The sequence below is a fragment of the Clupea harengus genome, chromosome 23 (genome assembly GCF_900700415.2).
Source record: "Clupea harengus chromosome 23, Ch_v2.0.2, whole genome shotgun sequence".
Classification (NCBI taxonomy): domain Eukaryota; kingdom Metazoa; phylum Chordata; class Actinopteri; order Clupeiformes; family Clupeidae; genus Clupea; species Clupea harengus.
Window position 1 is genome coordinate 3401220 of NC_045174.1, and position 16413 is coordinate 3417632.

At 43.8% G+C, this 16413-nt stretch overlaps 2 protein-coding genes across 2 annotated transcripts in view; one reads left to right on the top strand and one right to left on the bottom strand.

The window, feature by feature from the left end:
* Window positions 1-267: 267 nt before the first annotated feature.
* LOC105893565 (proton channel OTOP3) lies at window positions 268-4241 on the bottom strand. Its single transcript, XM_031561518.1, has 7 exons — window positions 3860-4241; window positions 3239-3375; window positions 3070-3128; window positions 2682-2830; window positions 1360-2042; window positions 953-1129; window positions 268-539 (listed from the first exon to the last, which is right to left on the bottom strand). Exons 1-7 carry the CDS (start codon window positions 4239-4241, stop codon window positions 369-371), a joined length of 1758 nt encoding a protein of 585 aa, XP_031417378.1. The 3' UTR covers window positions 268-368.
* Window positions 4242-8651: 4410 nt separating this feature from the next.
* Window positions 8652-16413, top strand: part of LOC105893564 (Usher syndrome type-1G protein homolog) — a 10764-nt gene continuing 3002 nt past the window's right edge. Inside the window, exons 1-2 of the mRNA XM_031561511.1 lie at window positions 8652-9047; window positions 15987-16413. The exon at window positions 15987-16413 is cut by the window's right edge and continues 39 nt beyond it. Coding sequence (XP_031417371.1) covers window positions 8884-9047; window positions 15987-16413 — 591 coding nt within the window. The 5' untranslated portion in view covers window positions 8652-8883. The remainder of the gene's footprint in view (window positions 9048-15986) is intronic.

Here is a 16413-nt window from a genome sequence, read left to right on the forward strand (position 1 = left end):
CATGGACTTAACTTCACACAACCCAGAAAAACAACATCAAGAACAACACATAGAAACATATACCAAGAACTACATATAGAGGACACAAATTATTTTCTTGACACTGAACTTCACACAGGGTTGAATGTGTAACTGTGTATCGCTGTTAAGGAGTTTATTGTTTATTGTTTATTAAGGATCCCCATTAGTCTACACCGTAGTGGAGACTATTCTTCCTGGGGTCCAGGCAAAAATTACAATATAATACAAATACATAAAATGCAGTACAGCATGATCAATTATCACAAAAACACAGACTTAGAAGTGGACAAGGAGTATCTGTATTCTTCACTGGACGTGCTCGGGGGTTGGCTGGGTCGGGAGAACATTCAGGCGGAGATGAGCAGCTCCATGAGGGCCCCTACTGAGTGCATCCTGTAGAACACGCCCAAGGGCATGCCCAGGTTCACCAGCACGAACCAGGTCGTGAAGCCGTAGAAGTCCTTCCCCAGGCCGTTCTCAAACTGCGGGTGGGCCCCAAACGCTGGTATCACCCACAGCTGGACATAAAGAAGGCGAAACCAGATGTAATCCGATGTGACCAAACATTGAGGTTACATAGTGGGGCAACTATCACCCTTTACCGTGGCATGCAAACGTGACGTGAGAAACGGGTGAATTATTGAAAATGGTGAGTTATACTTTATCATAACTTGGTTCACTCACCAATGAAGAACATTTCGGCACCATTTACCAAAAAGCATTTGTTCAGCTACACACATACAGTATATGTTATAGTCTAATATTGTCAGTAAAAAACACTGACATTGTTAACAAACATTTACAGCACAGCATTTGTCCCACTGCTTTACATCACATCATACATTACATGTTAATGTAATACATTAGCATTACGACAACATAACCTAACACTGAATCTAACTTGGTTGTACTCCCAGTATCAGCCACATACCATGATGTTGGAAAGAATGAGGAAGGCACAGATCTCCTGGATCACCCTTTTGGTCTTGGGATGTTTGTGATTTGATTCTTCTCCATGGTGGGGTGCTGGTGCTCCTATACCTTGATCCAGCAGAGAATGGTCTACTGGTCCATCCACTACAGTTCCTTGCTCTCGAGTCTTCTTCTTCTGTTAGTGGGCAGGATAAGAATTGATAATTAGTTATTTTTTACTTAGAAATATAATTCTATACTTGTAATTCTACTCATCATCTGGGAGTGAATGTGTAACTTAAAGTTATTTCAGTGGAAAATAAAAAACGTAAGGTTTGGGGAGTGTGTTTGTGTGTGTGGATCTCTCCCCTCACACATTAACAAGAGTTCTGCAAAGTTAGAGAAACTCAACCAGACGCCACTAGCCTTAAAGATCAGGCTCCTCTTCCTGGCCCTCCCCTCGCTGAGGCTTGGGTGCCTGTGGAGGCCCTCTATGATGAAGATGTTCTGCAGCAGCAGCTCCAGCAGGCTGAGCAGAGAGTACGACAGATCCAGGCCTCCCAGGGTATCTCCGACCCCCACAGCCAGCGCTGCCACCAGGGAGAAGTAGGAGAGGGACAGCTGTCCCAAAGCCGCCGCCACCAACAGCATCACGTCCAGGCTGCGCGTGGGGTTGTGCCCGTCCTCGTGCGCCCTCCTCTCCAGCTTGTGCGCCACCATGCCTGCCAGCGAGCAGAGCGACATGACGGGCATCACCGCCAGGTGGTAGCCATAGAAAAGCAGGAAGGCGGTGAGGCGGCGTGCGTGCTGGCTCACCCACACCTGGTACAGGACAAAGATGGTGGTGCCTACCACCAGGACCAGAAAGCCCAGCAGCGGGCCCAGGATGATGCCCCCGGCATAGATGATGCGGAGGGTCAGCTTCTGGGCCTGGTGGGGGTGGGAGCCGGGGTGGATCTGACGACCCACATTCTTCCACATGACGTAGAGCATGCAGCTGGCCATCAGGTAGAACTCAATGCTGAAGGGGTAGAGGACCTCAATGCCCTTCTGGAACGTGAAGCACGGCGTGTGCAGGCTGCACAGGCACAGTGTTGAGTTGCTGAGCCCTGTGCAAGTGACAGAATCATTTGCCAAGTATAGTGTAACTATTGTAGCTCAATACATGTTTTTTAAAACAACTTTAAAAGGCCAGGTATCATTTTTACCAGTACACTTTCTATCTCTTCTATGTATAGTATTCATCTCGAGCTTTAATTCTGTCCCATAAAGTTGAATCGATACCTGCATCATGCAACTCATTTATCTCTTATATAGTAAATAATGTGTGCTTTATTTCTTATATAGTGAATAAGCTGTGAATAGTGCTTTATTTCTTATACAGACCTATGAATAAGCTGTGAATAATGCTTTATTTCTTATATAGACCTATGAATAAGCTGTGAATAATGCTTTATTTCTTATATAGTGAATAAGCTGTGAATAGTGCTTTATTTCTTATACAGACCTATGAATAAGCTGTGAATAATGCTTTATTTCTTATATAGACCTATGAATAAGCTGTGAATAATGCTTTATTTCTTATATAGACCTATGTATAAGCTGTGAATAATGCTTTATTTCTTATATAGACCTATGTATAAGCTGTGAATAATGCTTTATTTCTTATATAGACCTATGAATAAGGCTTTTATTCATAAGACCCAGAGTGCTGTCAGTGAAGTGGCAGAATGTGCTTCATTCTGTACCTGCATCAAGAGACAGTGGGTTGTTGCCCATGGCCTCTCTCTCCTCTCTGTCCTCTTTCTCCATCTCCATCTCCAGGTGGATGGTGTCCTCGGTCACTGCATTCAGCCAGAGTAATAAATCTGCGCTGAGCAGGACAATCAAACCAGACCTGAGGACAACACACACACACACGTACACAGAGAGAGAGAGAGAGAGAGAGAGAGATGGACATGCAGATATAAAGATTTAATTAAAAGCATTGTACTATAACAGCTAAAAATCAACTGAAAAATCACAACCTGTCCACACAAGAAACTAAATTAGATCAGGCACACAACGATAGCCATTGTGGTGCAGTGTGTGTGTTCACCAAGGGCACGGACACGTAGCACATTAAACACCCAGCACCTGGTGAGAATCTTGTGCTTATGAATGCAGTCCTTGGAGTGGGCCCAGAGCAAATACGTCTGCAGGGAGGAAACGGGTTGAATTAATGATAACGTTGACCAGGGACGTGTGAGGGCTGACACAGCCTTTGTTGGAGATGCACTAGAAGTGAATGCTGTAGGTCACCCACCTGCAGGCCCAGGAAGGGAGCCTCTACGAAGGGGAAGAGCACTTTAGTGACGGGCTTACAGCCACTCATCATTATGAAGTAGCCCATTTTGAACACATGCAGCAGGAGACTGAATCCAGCAAAGATCACCAGAACCACTGTGAAACACAAGGAAGAAGGTTCCAGAAAAGACATACACAGCAAAGCAGTATTTTAATCGCATATGTATCGTGCCAGTATGACCCCAGAGCTTCATAAACAAGAATGTGGACCACATTGATGGCTCATTGTTCATTCACAATTCAGAAGACCAACTTATTAAGGTTGGTTATCAAGCATGTCAATGGCCCTGAATTTATCTCCCGCTTGCTTGTTTATTGCCTATGAAATATGATCATGTTCCCATTCATCTCCCCCTAATGAGTTTGACCTGACTGGATTGGCTTAGTTACCTCATTAATCTGATTAATGACTACAGTACTACATGACAACACTTTTCACTCCTTGACCTAATCTACAACACAGATTCAGTCAACCCTGTGCATGTCTCACTACATGGACTTATGCAAGCATGTAATTAATGTAACTGAGTGAAATGTTTAGCAGTAACGCAGGAGGAATAGTTCACAGGGCCAGCCTTACCTGTGACTGTGATTCCCCCAGCATGGTGGTCCTTGTGGGGAGAGGCCCCAGGCAGGTTCCTGGCCCAGAACAGGTACCACAGCATCCAGGCAATGCTCAGCCCCATCAGCAGCAGTATGTACAGCATGGGCTCCTGGTGCCTCAGCCCATCTGGGTGGAAGGCGTCCCCGGCCACCAGGGCTGTGCCCAAGAGCACCACGTTTAGCCCCAGCAATCCAGACAGCAGTCTCCGCCCGGTGGGGGCCCACACCAGGACCGGGTCGGGGTTTGGTGCCTGGTGTACTGTGTCAGAACCCGGCTGGAGTTCATCAGGTGGTCCCCAAGATTCCTCCAGCTCTGTGCACCTCATTGCTTTTTCTGAGTCTCTGGTCCCCGCCAGCATGCTGTATTGGCTCGTGCAGGTTTTTTAACTGGTCTGTTTGTTTTTGATAACGCCAAACTCTTTTCAGCTCTTTTTTTTCAGTGGTGTGATTTCTGTCTCTCTCTTTTCTCATATCTCCTCTCTTTCTGCACCTCTCCACCTTCTCTGACCCTCTCTCCCTCTTCCTTGCCGATACCCACTAGCTCAAGGTCTGTGCCGGTTCTCAGCTCTAACACCCTAGCTCAGTATAAATGGCATTCTGTGTGTGTCAAGTGAAAGAATGAGGGAGTGTTTGTCCAGGGATCGCAGACACAGGTAAGGAACCAATGACGTGTTGTGTGAGTGGGTGTGACTTTATATGACAAGGTCGAAAACAGATATGGACATGTGGATGTCACTATTCAAAGGTAAAATATGTTTAATGCAGTATGCAGTATACATAGTCCACACACCTGTGCTAAACCTACTTATTTTACATGTGATATGATTTACGTTGTTTTCTCATTTGCACACTGTTGTCATATCAAACTCAGGAGCAGGAAGACTTTGCAAGTGAAATTGAGTGTTTGTTCAGTGCGTGGTTGTGAATTCCATTCACACACAACCAGAAATTCTGCACACACACACACACACACACAAACAAACACACACACCACACACGCACTATAACTAGGTAGTTCAAACCTGTATGAGGGTGTACCAGGTACTAACTGATTCTCAGTTTCAGCTGAATTTAAGGTCAGCTGAGAGCTGTTAGAGAGCCGTTTCAAATGAATGAAATCCCCTCTGTGAATGAATCAACTTTCTACCTAACCCAGACGCACACGTGATGAGATAATAGGCTTACCGGTTTTTCCAATCATTTTCACACTTGTCTCAATACCATGTCCACTTTTTCAAAACTGTCTCAGTCAATGTTGAATCCAAGGTATGCATGAATTTCAGAAGAAGTGGTTTTGAATGCATTTTGTATCCAAGCAATGGAAAAGTATTCATAGTTTAGTTCACATCTACTGATATGGTGCATGTGTCACAGTTTTTCTCGATTGCTTAAGCACGATTTTGATGGTTTTGTTTTGTTTTTCAAAACAGTACACACAATTAGAACACCCACAAACCCAATTAGCAAAACACCTCAGATCCTTTGCAAAATGAAACACTCTTGTAAAAACTATACACTAATTTATCAAAACCATATTTTGTTACCATATGAAACACACACGTTGCAGATGACTTAATTCTGTTTGTACCAGTTACACACTGCTGTTGAAAACCTAAAACACTTTTAGCAATTCTACTTCTCAGTGATTAGAGTAGTGTAAGTGAAGTACACAGAGAAAGTGCAAAACATCGCCCACATTTGCACCCCTATAAGCACAATGTCTGCTCACACTTTTTGCAAAACAATACACATTGTGATTAGCAAAACACTTAACTCCAGGATGCTTGCCAGTGTTGACTGAGAGACCTGATGGACATTATTGAAAATGGCATGGTCACCGATAGTGTTGGCTTGAACTTCTCTGAGCCTGATAGCATTATTGGCAAAAACCATGTTTATGATCTCTCTCTCTTATTCTTGCGTGAATATGGGCCCCCTTCCTCCTTTCAAATTAATTTGATCAATTTGGTCCTCCTCTTCTTTGAGCACGTTTTCCTCCTGCTTCAGGTCTTCCTCTTCCTCTACCTCGGCCTCTGGCACGGCCTCCGCCTCTTCTTCCTTTTCCTCCTCCGTGGATTCCCCTTCTCACCCCCACTCTTCTTCTGACTCCATTTTAGTTGAAGACAGGTGAACTCACCTGCTGCATTTCTATAGTGCTTAAACTTGTTTGGTGTGTCTACAATTAAGCAATCTTGTGTTTGCGCACTTGATGGCTGTGTTTAACCAATGGCTCATAGGTGTGGTAATTTGACAGTCAGTGTTTTGGAATTGCAAGGACGTGACATCTTGATATACTTCTGTGTCTAATATACAAATGTGTTAAGTGTTTTGCAAATCACTGTGTGTATGTGTGAGGCTGACATTGTGCTTATAGTGGTGCAAATCTGGGCTGAGTTTTGTTCCTCGAGTGTACGGTTTGGAAAATTGTGTAATAATTTTGATTTTAGTGTATATTCAATCGTAAAAAACTGTAAGTGTTTGAAAAAGTGGACATGGTATTGAAAAAAAGTGTGAAAATGATTGGAAAAAGCTGTAAGTAATGTGTTGGAGAGGAGAGCTGTTTTGACGTGTGCAAATGGCCAGTCAGACCCAAGCAAGACACACAATGGGCTTTTAGCATAAATGTAGCTACAGCAGATACGGGTGATGGTGAGAATATCACCACATGTTTTGGGGTGGGCCAAGAACATATTTCAATCTTTAATGGGCGGCAATACTATGAGTTTTTTTTTAATCTCCTACGCAACAACCTCTCATAATTAAGTTTTAAATAAAGAAATAGTACAATACACAATTAGTACAATACAATAGTTTGTTTTTATTTTTTTAAACTGCACAATGTTTCTACACTTTTTTTTTTACATAATGTACTGATACATCAAGCTTATTGTTCTAAACTGAATTTCAAATGGAAATCAAGGGATCAATTTTGATGGGATTGCATGTGTCGGTACTGCAGCAGGTGTAAGCCACCTCGTATGCAACACCCAGAATGGTGCTGTTAGACACATCAGCGCAGGATGAGGTGGCCAAGCATCCCTGGGTGTTGAAGATGGTAATGTCGAAGACCGAGGGGAAAGCTGGAGGTGGGGAAACGGGGGTTAGTGGAAGGATGGAAACTGTTTCTCATTTTATTCTCAGTTTAATCTAATTTTAATCTCTCATCTCATTCAAATCCAACACCCTCAATTTGTATTGTCAAAAGTCATCTCATCCAAATCCTGAACCCCTAATTTTATTTTAGAAAATCTATGGTTATGTTACAGTGAGCATAGAAGCTAACTGTGGGTCAATTCTGGTGTGGATTCAAACAGAACTGGATCGGTCCAAATTAAACATAAACATAAACAGAAGTAGGTCACATTTTCTAATCCGTTGAACATCAGGGGGGTATTCGTCGTAGCTCGCTAAACGGTTTAGCGAGCTAATGTTCAGGCTAAAATAAAAAACGCCCCTCTTTTTGGTTCGTGGAAGCAACTTTTGATAAATCACCATAGTTACATATCGATTAGCACTAACCTGCTCCAGGGCAGGCTAACTTAAGTGTAGCTGGATAAGCTTGCCACACCCCCGGAAAAAGGAGGGATCCCATTGACCAAGGACTGATATTAGAGTTAGATTAGCGGAGGGAGAGAGTACTTTGCGATCGCCAAGATCCATTATTCTTGTATGAGCGCTACCGATTCAGCCGACAAGGAATCATTAATTTACAAGACCTTCTCGAGTCATTTATTGCAAACACCACATTGACTGTCTTGCGCTTTTTTGCGAGTGGTACATTTTTGTAGTGTCGGTGATGCGGAGAACAAAGCACTCATAATTATATGAGTGTTATTAGTACACCATAGCATATCATTATTGTAGAAAATGATTACGGTGGACTCATGATAAGAATAGAGAGAAATACAGACAATTTATTTTCACTGCTTCAATTTATTGCATTTGTTATTCATACATTTAGTCATTTAACAGACGCTTTTATTCAAAGCGACTTCCAAGGAAATGTAAAACTACATCGAGGAAGGAGGTGAGGGGATTTGAACTAGCAATCATGCAGATGCAAACCGGTAGATGAAACCTCTGTACCAGCTGACACTTGGCGTCAAGTATTCATACATAGATATCACCCTATAAACATCCCAACACACCTTGCTCTCACAGCGGTGGTAGTGTTGAATTTTGCCATGATTATGGTCTTGTATTCTTCATAAGCGTTCATGTTCATCTCCTACTCGCCAGCGGAGAAAAAAAGAGCCCTTTTCTTTGAGTTTAGAACCATTATACCGTTAGAAAATCATGGTTTTGGTGATCGACCTTTCCTGCCTTTTGAAGTAGGACGTGCACGCGCAAATGCCATGATAACTTTAGCCTGCTTGAAATTAACCACATGATTAGGATGCGGGTCAGCCGTTAACGAACCGATATTTGCTGTTCTCAATCAGCTCGCTAATCTTAACGGGCTAAAAGGCCAATTGATTAACTTAGCTTCAATCCCACATCCGTCTGATAGCATCCTCGCGCATCAGTGATGCCCGCCTGGCAGACACCATGATGATTGTCACATCTGTCATCTCATATTTACAACTTTAGAAAATGACTTGCAACGCCATTGCATTGGTCTATTTAGATTATCTGTTTTCATGGGAAGGAAGTTCGTAACGGAAATGTAATTGTATTGAGAGAGTGATCTTATTTCTAAACCTAACCTGAGATAGGCTATGTTAAATATCCGACCTTGAGGGGGAAGTAGGCGTGTATATCTCTTGAAACCACTCCCTACTCGTTTGACAGGCACATCCAGTGTCCGTGGCAACGAGCAGAGGCTTTACTCCCGTGTTTATTCCCGTGTTCACACTCTCGCTACCTCAGAGAATCGCGACATTCCTGCGAAGACCCCGCCGAATGACTTTTTAGACAGTCCGACCATTTTCAGCGGCAGGCTTTTACCAACTTGTAATGCCAAATGTTCGCGTATAAGCCAGGCTAGGTGCCCCAGACACCATGAATGACAAATACCACCGGGCAGCCAGGGATGGCTACCTGGACTTACTCCGGCAGGCCACTCGGAAGGAGCTAAATTTGCCGGATGAAGATGGAATGACACCTACGCTATGGGCCGCCTACCACGGCAACCTGGACGCGTTAAGGCTCATTGTAGGACGGGGGTAAGTTTTGATGTAAACTTACTATACGTGGTATGTCATGCGTCAACCAATTGGACTTTTCCAAGTGTTCAAGTGTCCACTGAAGTGTCAGTGTTTTTGCCATCGATCGTTCAGACCTTTCGCAATAGAAAGCCAGGTTACTTGTTTTCTGTTCGGTGTTTACATTCCTCATTCACATTTCTAACACACACACATTCCATATATAATAGAACACGAAGATATGCATGAACTTCTTATTACAACGCAGTTATCAGCCGGTTTCTGAATTGCCTCACATTTGTTTAACAAAGAAGTGCATTCGTTCTTATATAGTTCGGTGAAAGTATTTAATTACGTAGTTAGTATTTTCATTAAAACAATGCAAACAGTGTCATCAGAAAGCCATCAACACTATTGGGCTGTAAGTGACTAAAGTTCCTGGAAGGACATGTGTAACGGTTCAAGTGTGACCCCATCCCTGTGCTGGCTTCTGTATTGGTCACTGAAGCATGTCGGGATACATAGTGACTCATCAGCCCTTCCCATAGGTCATGTGTCCACATGTGTCTCAGTGCCGACTAGTGAACCCTGTCATGATGACATTTGTGAACATTCAAACACAGTGTCACTCATATTCAGTGTGTTTCTCTTCCCCCCCCCCCCCCCCCTCTCTCTCTTTCTCTCTACCTCACTTCTCTCTCTCTCTCTCTCTCTTAGAAACATACACACCCATATATGTATAGATAGATAGATAGATAGATAGATAGATAGATAGATAGATAGACATACACAATACCATGTCGTCTCCTGCCTTTCTATCATTAATTTGATGGATGCTATGTGATTGGGTTTTAATAGTCCATTGCTAATTAAATCAAAAGGTCAGCTGCCTGCCTAACTCCCCCACCATTTCCAAAGCCACGGGCCTCAGCCCTGTCCATATTAATGTGCTTTTGCCAGTGTAGATAGGAACACAGGTAAATGTCTTCTTTAAAATGACATGTGTAGATAATGTGTATGCATGCGCGGGGATTGTAGGGATTGTGTGTGTGTGTGTGTGTGTGTGCGTGCGTGCGTGCGTGCGTGCGTGCGTGCGTGCGTGCGTGCGTGCGTGCGTGCGTGCGTGCGTGCGTGCGTGCGTGCGTGCGTGTTTGTTTGTTTGTGTTTGTGTGTGAGCAACAGAGTGCATTGTACAATTATTGGGGCCGTAACCACAGAGAGATAACCATGATTCTGTTAACTGTTCTACTGTCTAGCTTTTTGTAGTCTGCTTTCAAATGCTACCGAGATATTAAGCAACCTATTAGCAGGTGATTCCAAAGGACAAAGATCGTGCTCTCTGAATCAGCACTCCTGAATTTATCAGTTGAGCAGGGGTTGGGTTTCCTGTTTCACAGGGTACAGTGGTCTTTTCTCCAAAGCACTTTCAATAGGAAATATGAGAGATGCTTTTAAAGAAGGATTAGGAGTAAGCTTATAGCATGGCAAGATAAGTTTAGCTCTGTGAAAGGTTTACTCGGTACTTTGTGGTCTGTGTGGTGTGTGTCTGTGTGTAATTGCTGATCGGCGAGATAGATTTATGTTTAGTGTACATAGTGCTGCTTGGTCATCTGTCATCAGGGTATCGGTGTCTGTGTGTGTTCGGTGTTGCATATAGCTATTTGCAAATAAATGTGATATGCTTATGTTTGTGTGCACAGCACCAGTCAAGATCTGTCATCAGCGTATCACTGTCAGTCTGTGTGTGTGTGTAGGTGCGTGTGTGTGTGTGTGTGGGTGTGTGTGTGTGTGTGTGTGTGTTTGTGTGTGTGACCTCTCCCTCGCGTTTCTAATTCAGACAGAGTCCACCCTTGTGCAATATCACTTAAATGTCAAATGATTCAAAATTGTTCCGCCTTACAGTAATTGCATTACTTCCAGAGATGGGCAGTATTTCAAGTAAATGTCTTTAAAATATGTATTTAATTACTTTTGAGTATTTTGTCGTTTGTATTTTGTAGGACATAAAAACTGAGACATCATTTGTAACAAAATACTTTAAGAGCTTGTATTTTCGTAATTTAAATATTTAAAATACATGATTTAATATGCCACTTTACTCTCAAATCTTTGAACTGTAGGGAAGAAAGTACAACTATTAGCCTAATAACACTCTTTCGCTAAATGCATGTACTGTCAGGTCCAGCAAGCGTTATTTATTCCCACCTGAATTCTGCTTTAGTGTTTGGTGCAAATTTCCCCTAAGATAAAGGTATGTATATACAGATATTGTATGCTAAGGCATACTACTGAATGACACTAACATACAAGAGAACTGCCAAATATACTTACTAGATGATAATGTCAATTTCCATGGAATGTATTTTAGTATTTTCAAATTTTCTTATACCAGTATTTTGTGTTTTATTTTGATAGATTTGATGAGCATGTATTTGTAATTCGAAAACACGATACTTTTTGATATGTTTGTGCACATCTCTGATAACTTGAAAGTTGAAGAGTAGCTGAACAAATTCATCTTGGTCTCATCTGACCCAAGAATGTGCTCCCGATATTCATCATACTTCTTTTCACGTTCTTTAGCCAAGTTTAATCAGTTTTGTGCCGAAGAGCTGTCCAGCTCAGATTGGGTCCAGCATATTTGGCGTGAACCTGGCCAGGACTACCACAGTGAACACATAGTGAACCTGGACAGGACTACCACAGTGAACACACAGTGAACCTGCCCAGGACTACCACAGTGAACACATAGTGAACCTGGCCAGGACTACCACAGTGAACACACAGTGAACCTGCCCAGGACTACCACAGTGAACACATAGTGAACCTGGCCAGGACTACCACAGTGAACACATAGTCCTGACAGTGAAGCACAGAGGTGGGAGTGTGATGATATGGGTCTACATGAGGGCTAAAGGTGTTGGGGAGATGACATCTATAGACGGCACCATGAATGCCTTTGGATATACCAAAATATTGGCTGACAAGATGACTCCCAATCTCCAGAAGCTTGGCAGAAGAAGAATATTCCAGCATGATAACGATCCAAAGAACACTGCCAAAATCATGCAGGAGAAGAAGGAGAAAAAAGTGAAAAGTTTGACTTGGCCAAGTATGTCGCCTGACTTGAACCCAACAGAACACCTTTGGGGGTATTTTAGAGAGAAAGGTGAAGCAAGACAACTCTTCCAGCGAAGAGCAGCTGGAATAACATTTATCTGAAGAATGGCACAACCCCTCTCCAGAAACGTGTGCAACACTGGTATCCTTCAAGCCAAGGAGGGTTGAGTCCGTCATCAGAAATAAAGGTGGACAAGCGAAATATTGAAAAACACTAAATACTAAAAAAAGGTGTACTGACTGAGTTCCTACTATGCCATTTATAAATGTCAGCATTTCATTATTTTAATTATAGTACATTTTTCATTTCATTTTTCTGTTTCCTTTGGATGTTCCTTTTGCTTGTATTTACGTGAAGCACATTTCATTGCCTCTGTGTATGAAATGTGCTCTAAGAAAAACACATTAATAATGTCATTTGTAAAAGCAAATACCCTACTGTTCAACTTAGATGTTATTACTGCAAGGTGATACCATTTTGAATCATTTGACATTGAAGTGATATTGCTCTGGGGTGTCCTCACTTCTACTGGATACTGTATCTGTCAACAGCAGGTTGCCTGATGGCATATCTGTGCATGTATGTGTGTGTAATCATAGACGGGCAATGGTAAACCTCCACCCCGTCTCACCGTGTAAACCAACGCCATGAACTTGAGAGAAGCGAGCGTGTGGAGAGTGTGGAGATATAGAGTATGTGCCTGAAGCGTAGGTTAAACACCCTGAGACTGGGGAAGGGGTGCCTACTGGGAGGTCTTGGTCCCTCACTGACAGCTTAATAAACCATCTTGCCTGTAGCCGTAGGGCTTTCTGCTTGAGCAGGTACATGCTGTAAATACACGGCCGGCAGGGAAAGGTCACTGGTGATGGGTTGGGTCTATTGCACGCCGCTCTCCCAGCTGTGTGTGTCTGTGGCACTGGCATTGAGTCTGTCAGCACCACACTTAAACTGGCTTCATGGGTCTTGGGGTCAGAAGGTCATCGCCATTCAGAAAGGAGGAGGGTGAGATCTAGACTAGAGGGTTATTTCACAAAGCACAGCACTGCTGTTATTAAATTACCATGCAAATAAGATGGCTGGATTTTCTCTGTCTTTCTCCCACTGTAGAACATTGGCCAGGAGATAGCTGAACTAGCTATTGATGGCTAGTTCCTTGAACTACACACCACATAGTAGGACTTGGGTGATGTTTAATTTCATTTAGCTTAATTGTTAGCTGTTAAGATGTGCCCCATCCATCTCAAGGAAGTATATTTTATAGATTGGAACACTGAGTCTCAAAGAATGAGATGGCTGTAACAGTAGGGTGACCAGATTTGAGTTTGTGAAAAAGAGGACACTTCGTCGCGGGACCTCGCCCCCTCCCCTGTGGCACGGAGTTTTCGGACATATTTTTCACATGCAAATGACCCTGCCCCCTCCCCCGCGACGAAGTTTTGACATGTTTTTCACATGCAGATGTCATTTACTATTGTAAACGATTAAACTAATGGAGGCGGCAAGGTGCTCAGTGTTGCCAGACTGGAAATGTCGTATCGTATCAAAGGCTCAATTTGGAGGATAATTATCATATCTGGCAACACTGGGAAGGCGGTCGACCAATGACAGTTCTCTCTACAGTCAGAGCTCGCGCAAAAAGGTGGAACTTAAGGGAGATACCCTTTCCAAAACTTGTAAGGACGTAATAACTAGTTTGTGAAAGACCCAGAGAAACACAAATATCCGACGAGGCAAAATCCCGGACGCTTTTGGAATCCCTGCCGGATGCATTTTTTAGGTTTCGAAAAGAGGACATGTCCCGGTAAAAGAGGACGTCTGGTCACCCTATGTAACAGGGTTATACAATACATATAGTTTGTGTGTCTTTAGCTCAGCTGGAAGAGTAAGGTTCTAGCAACACCAAGGTTTGACACCAAGGGAGCACTCACACCGATGAAGAACATGTCTTCTAAATAAATACAATGGCAATTAAACACATGAACTCAAATGGGCCATAACCATAGCATAACCAAGACTCCCCTATACCAAACCAGTCCAAATGTGGTGTAGTCTAGAACAGGCTTAATACCTATTCTGGAGACCATGACAAGACATAAAAATGAAGGACCGGAAAGGTCTTGACCTCTGGTGCTGATGTTAGGACATACAGTACACACACACACACACACACACACACACACAAGGGCACAAACACACACACACACACATGGGCACACACACACACATACTCATGGGCATACACACACACACACACACACACACACACATGGGCACACACACACACACACACACACATGGGCACACACACACACACATGGGCACACACACACACACATACTCATGGGCATACACACACACACACACACACACACACACATGGGCACACACACACACACACACACACACACACACACACACATGGGCACACACACATACATAGAGACACATGTTTCTGAATAAAACTCTCAGTCTGGGGCTGATGTTAGGACATACATACATACATACACATACACACACACACACACACACACACACACACACACACACACACACACACACACACATGGGCACACACACACACACATACATAGAGACACATGTTTCTGAATAAAACTCTCAGTCTGGGGCTGAATAATGCATTGCTGGTGCTGTAATGTTTTACCTGCCACAGCATCAATAATGAATCACCCCCCAAAACTGGGGTCCAGTGGGAGGATGTGAATGAGCAGAGTTGATCCAGTGAAAAGCTACGTAGCTACAGGCCCACCCTGACCTGACCACAAGATTTGTTTTAAATACAGGAGGTGCGTTATGGTGTTTGTGTGGATATACATGTGAATGATGTATCCCTGTCTGAATGATCACTATTCAGCATCACATTAAGATATGTGTCACAGGTTATTGACGAAAATATTCACTTCTGACAGCTTGACAGCTTCAATATGACATCACATCATGAGGTCGTGTGTGTGGTGTTGTTCAACCTTTCTGTGCACTCTGTGTATATGCTTTTGCTACTGTGTGTGTAGGCTTATGTTATGAGTGTGTGTTTGTGTGTGTGATGGAGTTATGAGCATGTGTGCCTGTGTTGCTTTATGTGTGTGTGTGTGTGTGTTATATGGGCCACTGCACTGACTGTAAGGCGAGCCTTTGGCTGCAGTACAGCTCAGGCGCTGGGACTGTGTTAGGTTACATGCCACAGATCAACACCTTGGAGGGAGACCCAGGTCTGCCCAGAGGTCAACCTCTGGTGACAGAAACACAGTATGGAGCCGTCCACAAGCATCCTGACACTAACAGGACACACACACACACACACACACACACACACACACACACACACACACACACACACACACAGGCATGTTTGCAAACAGCAGTGTGTGAGTCGATACCCAGTAAGCAGACATGCAGTTAAACATTTAATCTGTACTGAACTGTGACTTGCTTTGGATAAAAGCATCTGCAATTTTAGTACATTTAAAATATATTGCGGAGATATAGTTGCAAAAACAAATGCAAATTTCACATAGTATGTTTCATATTAATCTAATATTTAATATTTAATCACTTTTCATTCTTAGGAACCAGTGAACCAGTGCTGTTGTGTCTTTGTCCACAGGGTGGCAGCAAAACGCAGATATTGTTTCATATAGACACTCTTGCTGTTGCTCTTTCTCATACATTCATTCAGTTGGTCCACAGTGATAGTAGTGATTTACTTCATTGAGGCACTCAATAGCCTTGGGTAGCTTTTTTCCTTGTCCGTATTCTCACTCTGTTCCTGTCGTTTCCCCACCCTCTCTATCTGCCCCCCAAAATCGCCCCCCTTCCCTCAGGGGTGACCCAGACCGCTGTGACATCTGGGGCAACACGCCGCTCCACCTGGCCGCCGCCAACGGGCACCTGAACTGCCTCTCCTTCCTGGTCTCCTTCGGTGCCAACGTGTGGTGCCTGGACAACGACTACCACACGCCACTGGACATGGCCGCCGCCAAGAGCCACATGGAGTGCGTGCGCTACCTGGACTCCATCGCCGCCAAGCAGGCCGCCCTCAACCCCAAGGTGGTGGGCAAGCTGAAGGAGCGGGCCTTCAAGGCGGCCGAGCGGCGCATCACGGACTGCGTGAGGCTGCAGAAGAAACACCACCAGCGCATGGAGCGCCACTTCCTCAAGGAGCAGTCGGCGGCGGCCATGGCGGATAACTCGGACACTATGAGCTTCTCGAGCTACACCAGCGGGAGCACGCTCAGCCGCAGACTGCCT

Bases quoted from the DNA above. Each gene is read 5' to 3' on its own strand.
- LOC105893565 (XM_031561518.1), bottom strand. From the start codon at position 4,241: ATGCTGGCGGGGACCAGAGACTCAGAAAAAGCAATGAGGTGCACAGAG. The intron at 3,129-3,238 runs GTGGGTGACCTA...TCCTCCCTGCAG, and splicing joins CTCCCTTCCTGGGCCTGCAG to ACGTATTTGCTCTGGGCCCA. The intron at 2,831-3,069 runs GTGCTGGGTGTT...TGTTGTCCTCAG, and splicing joins AAGCACAAGATTCTCACCAG to GTCTGGTTTGATTGTCCTGC.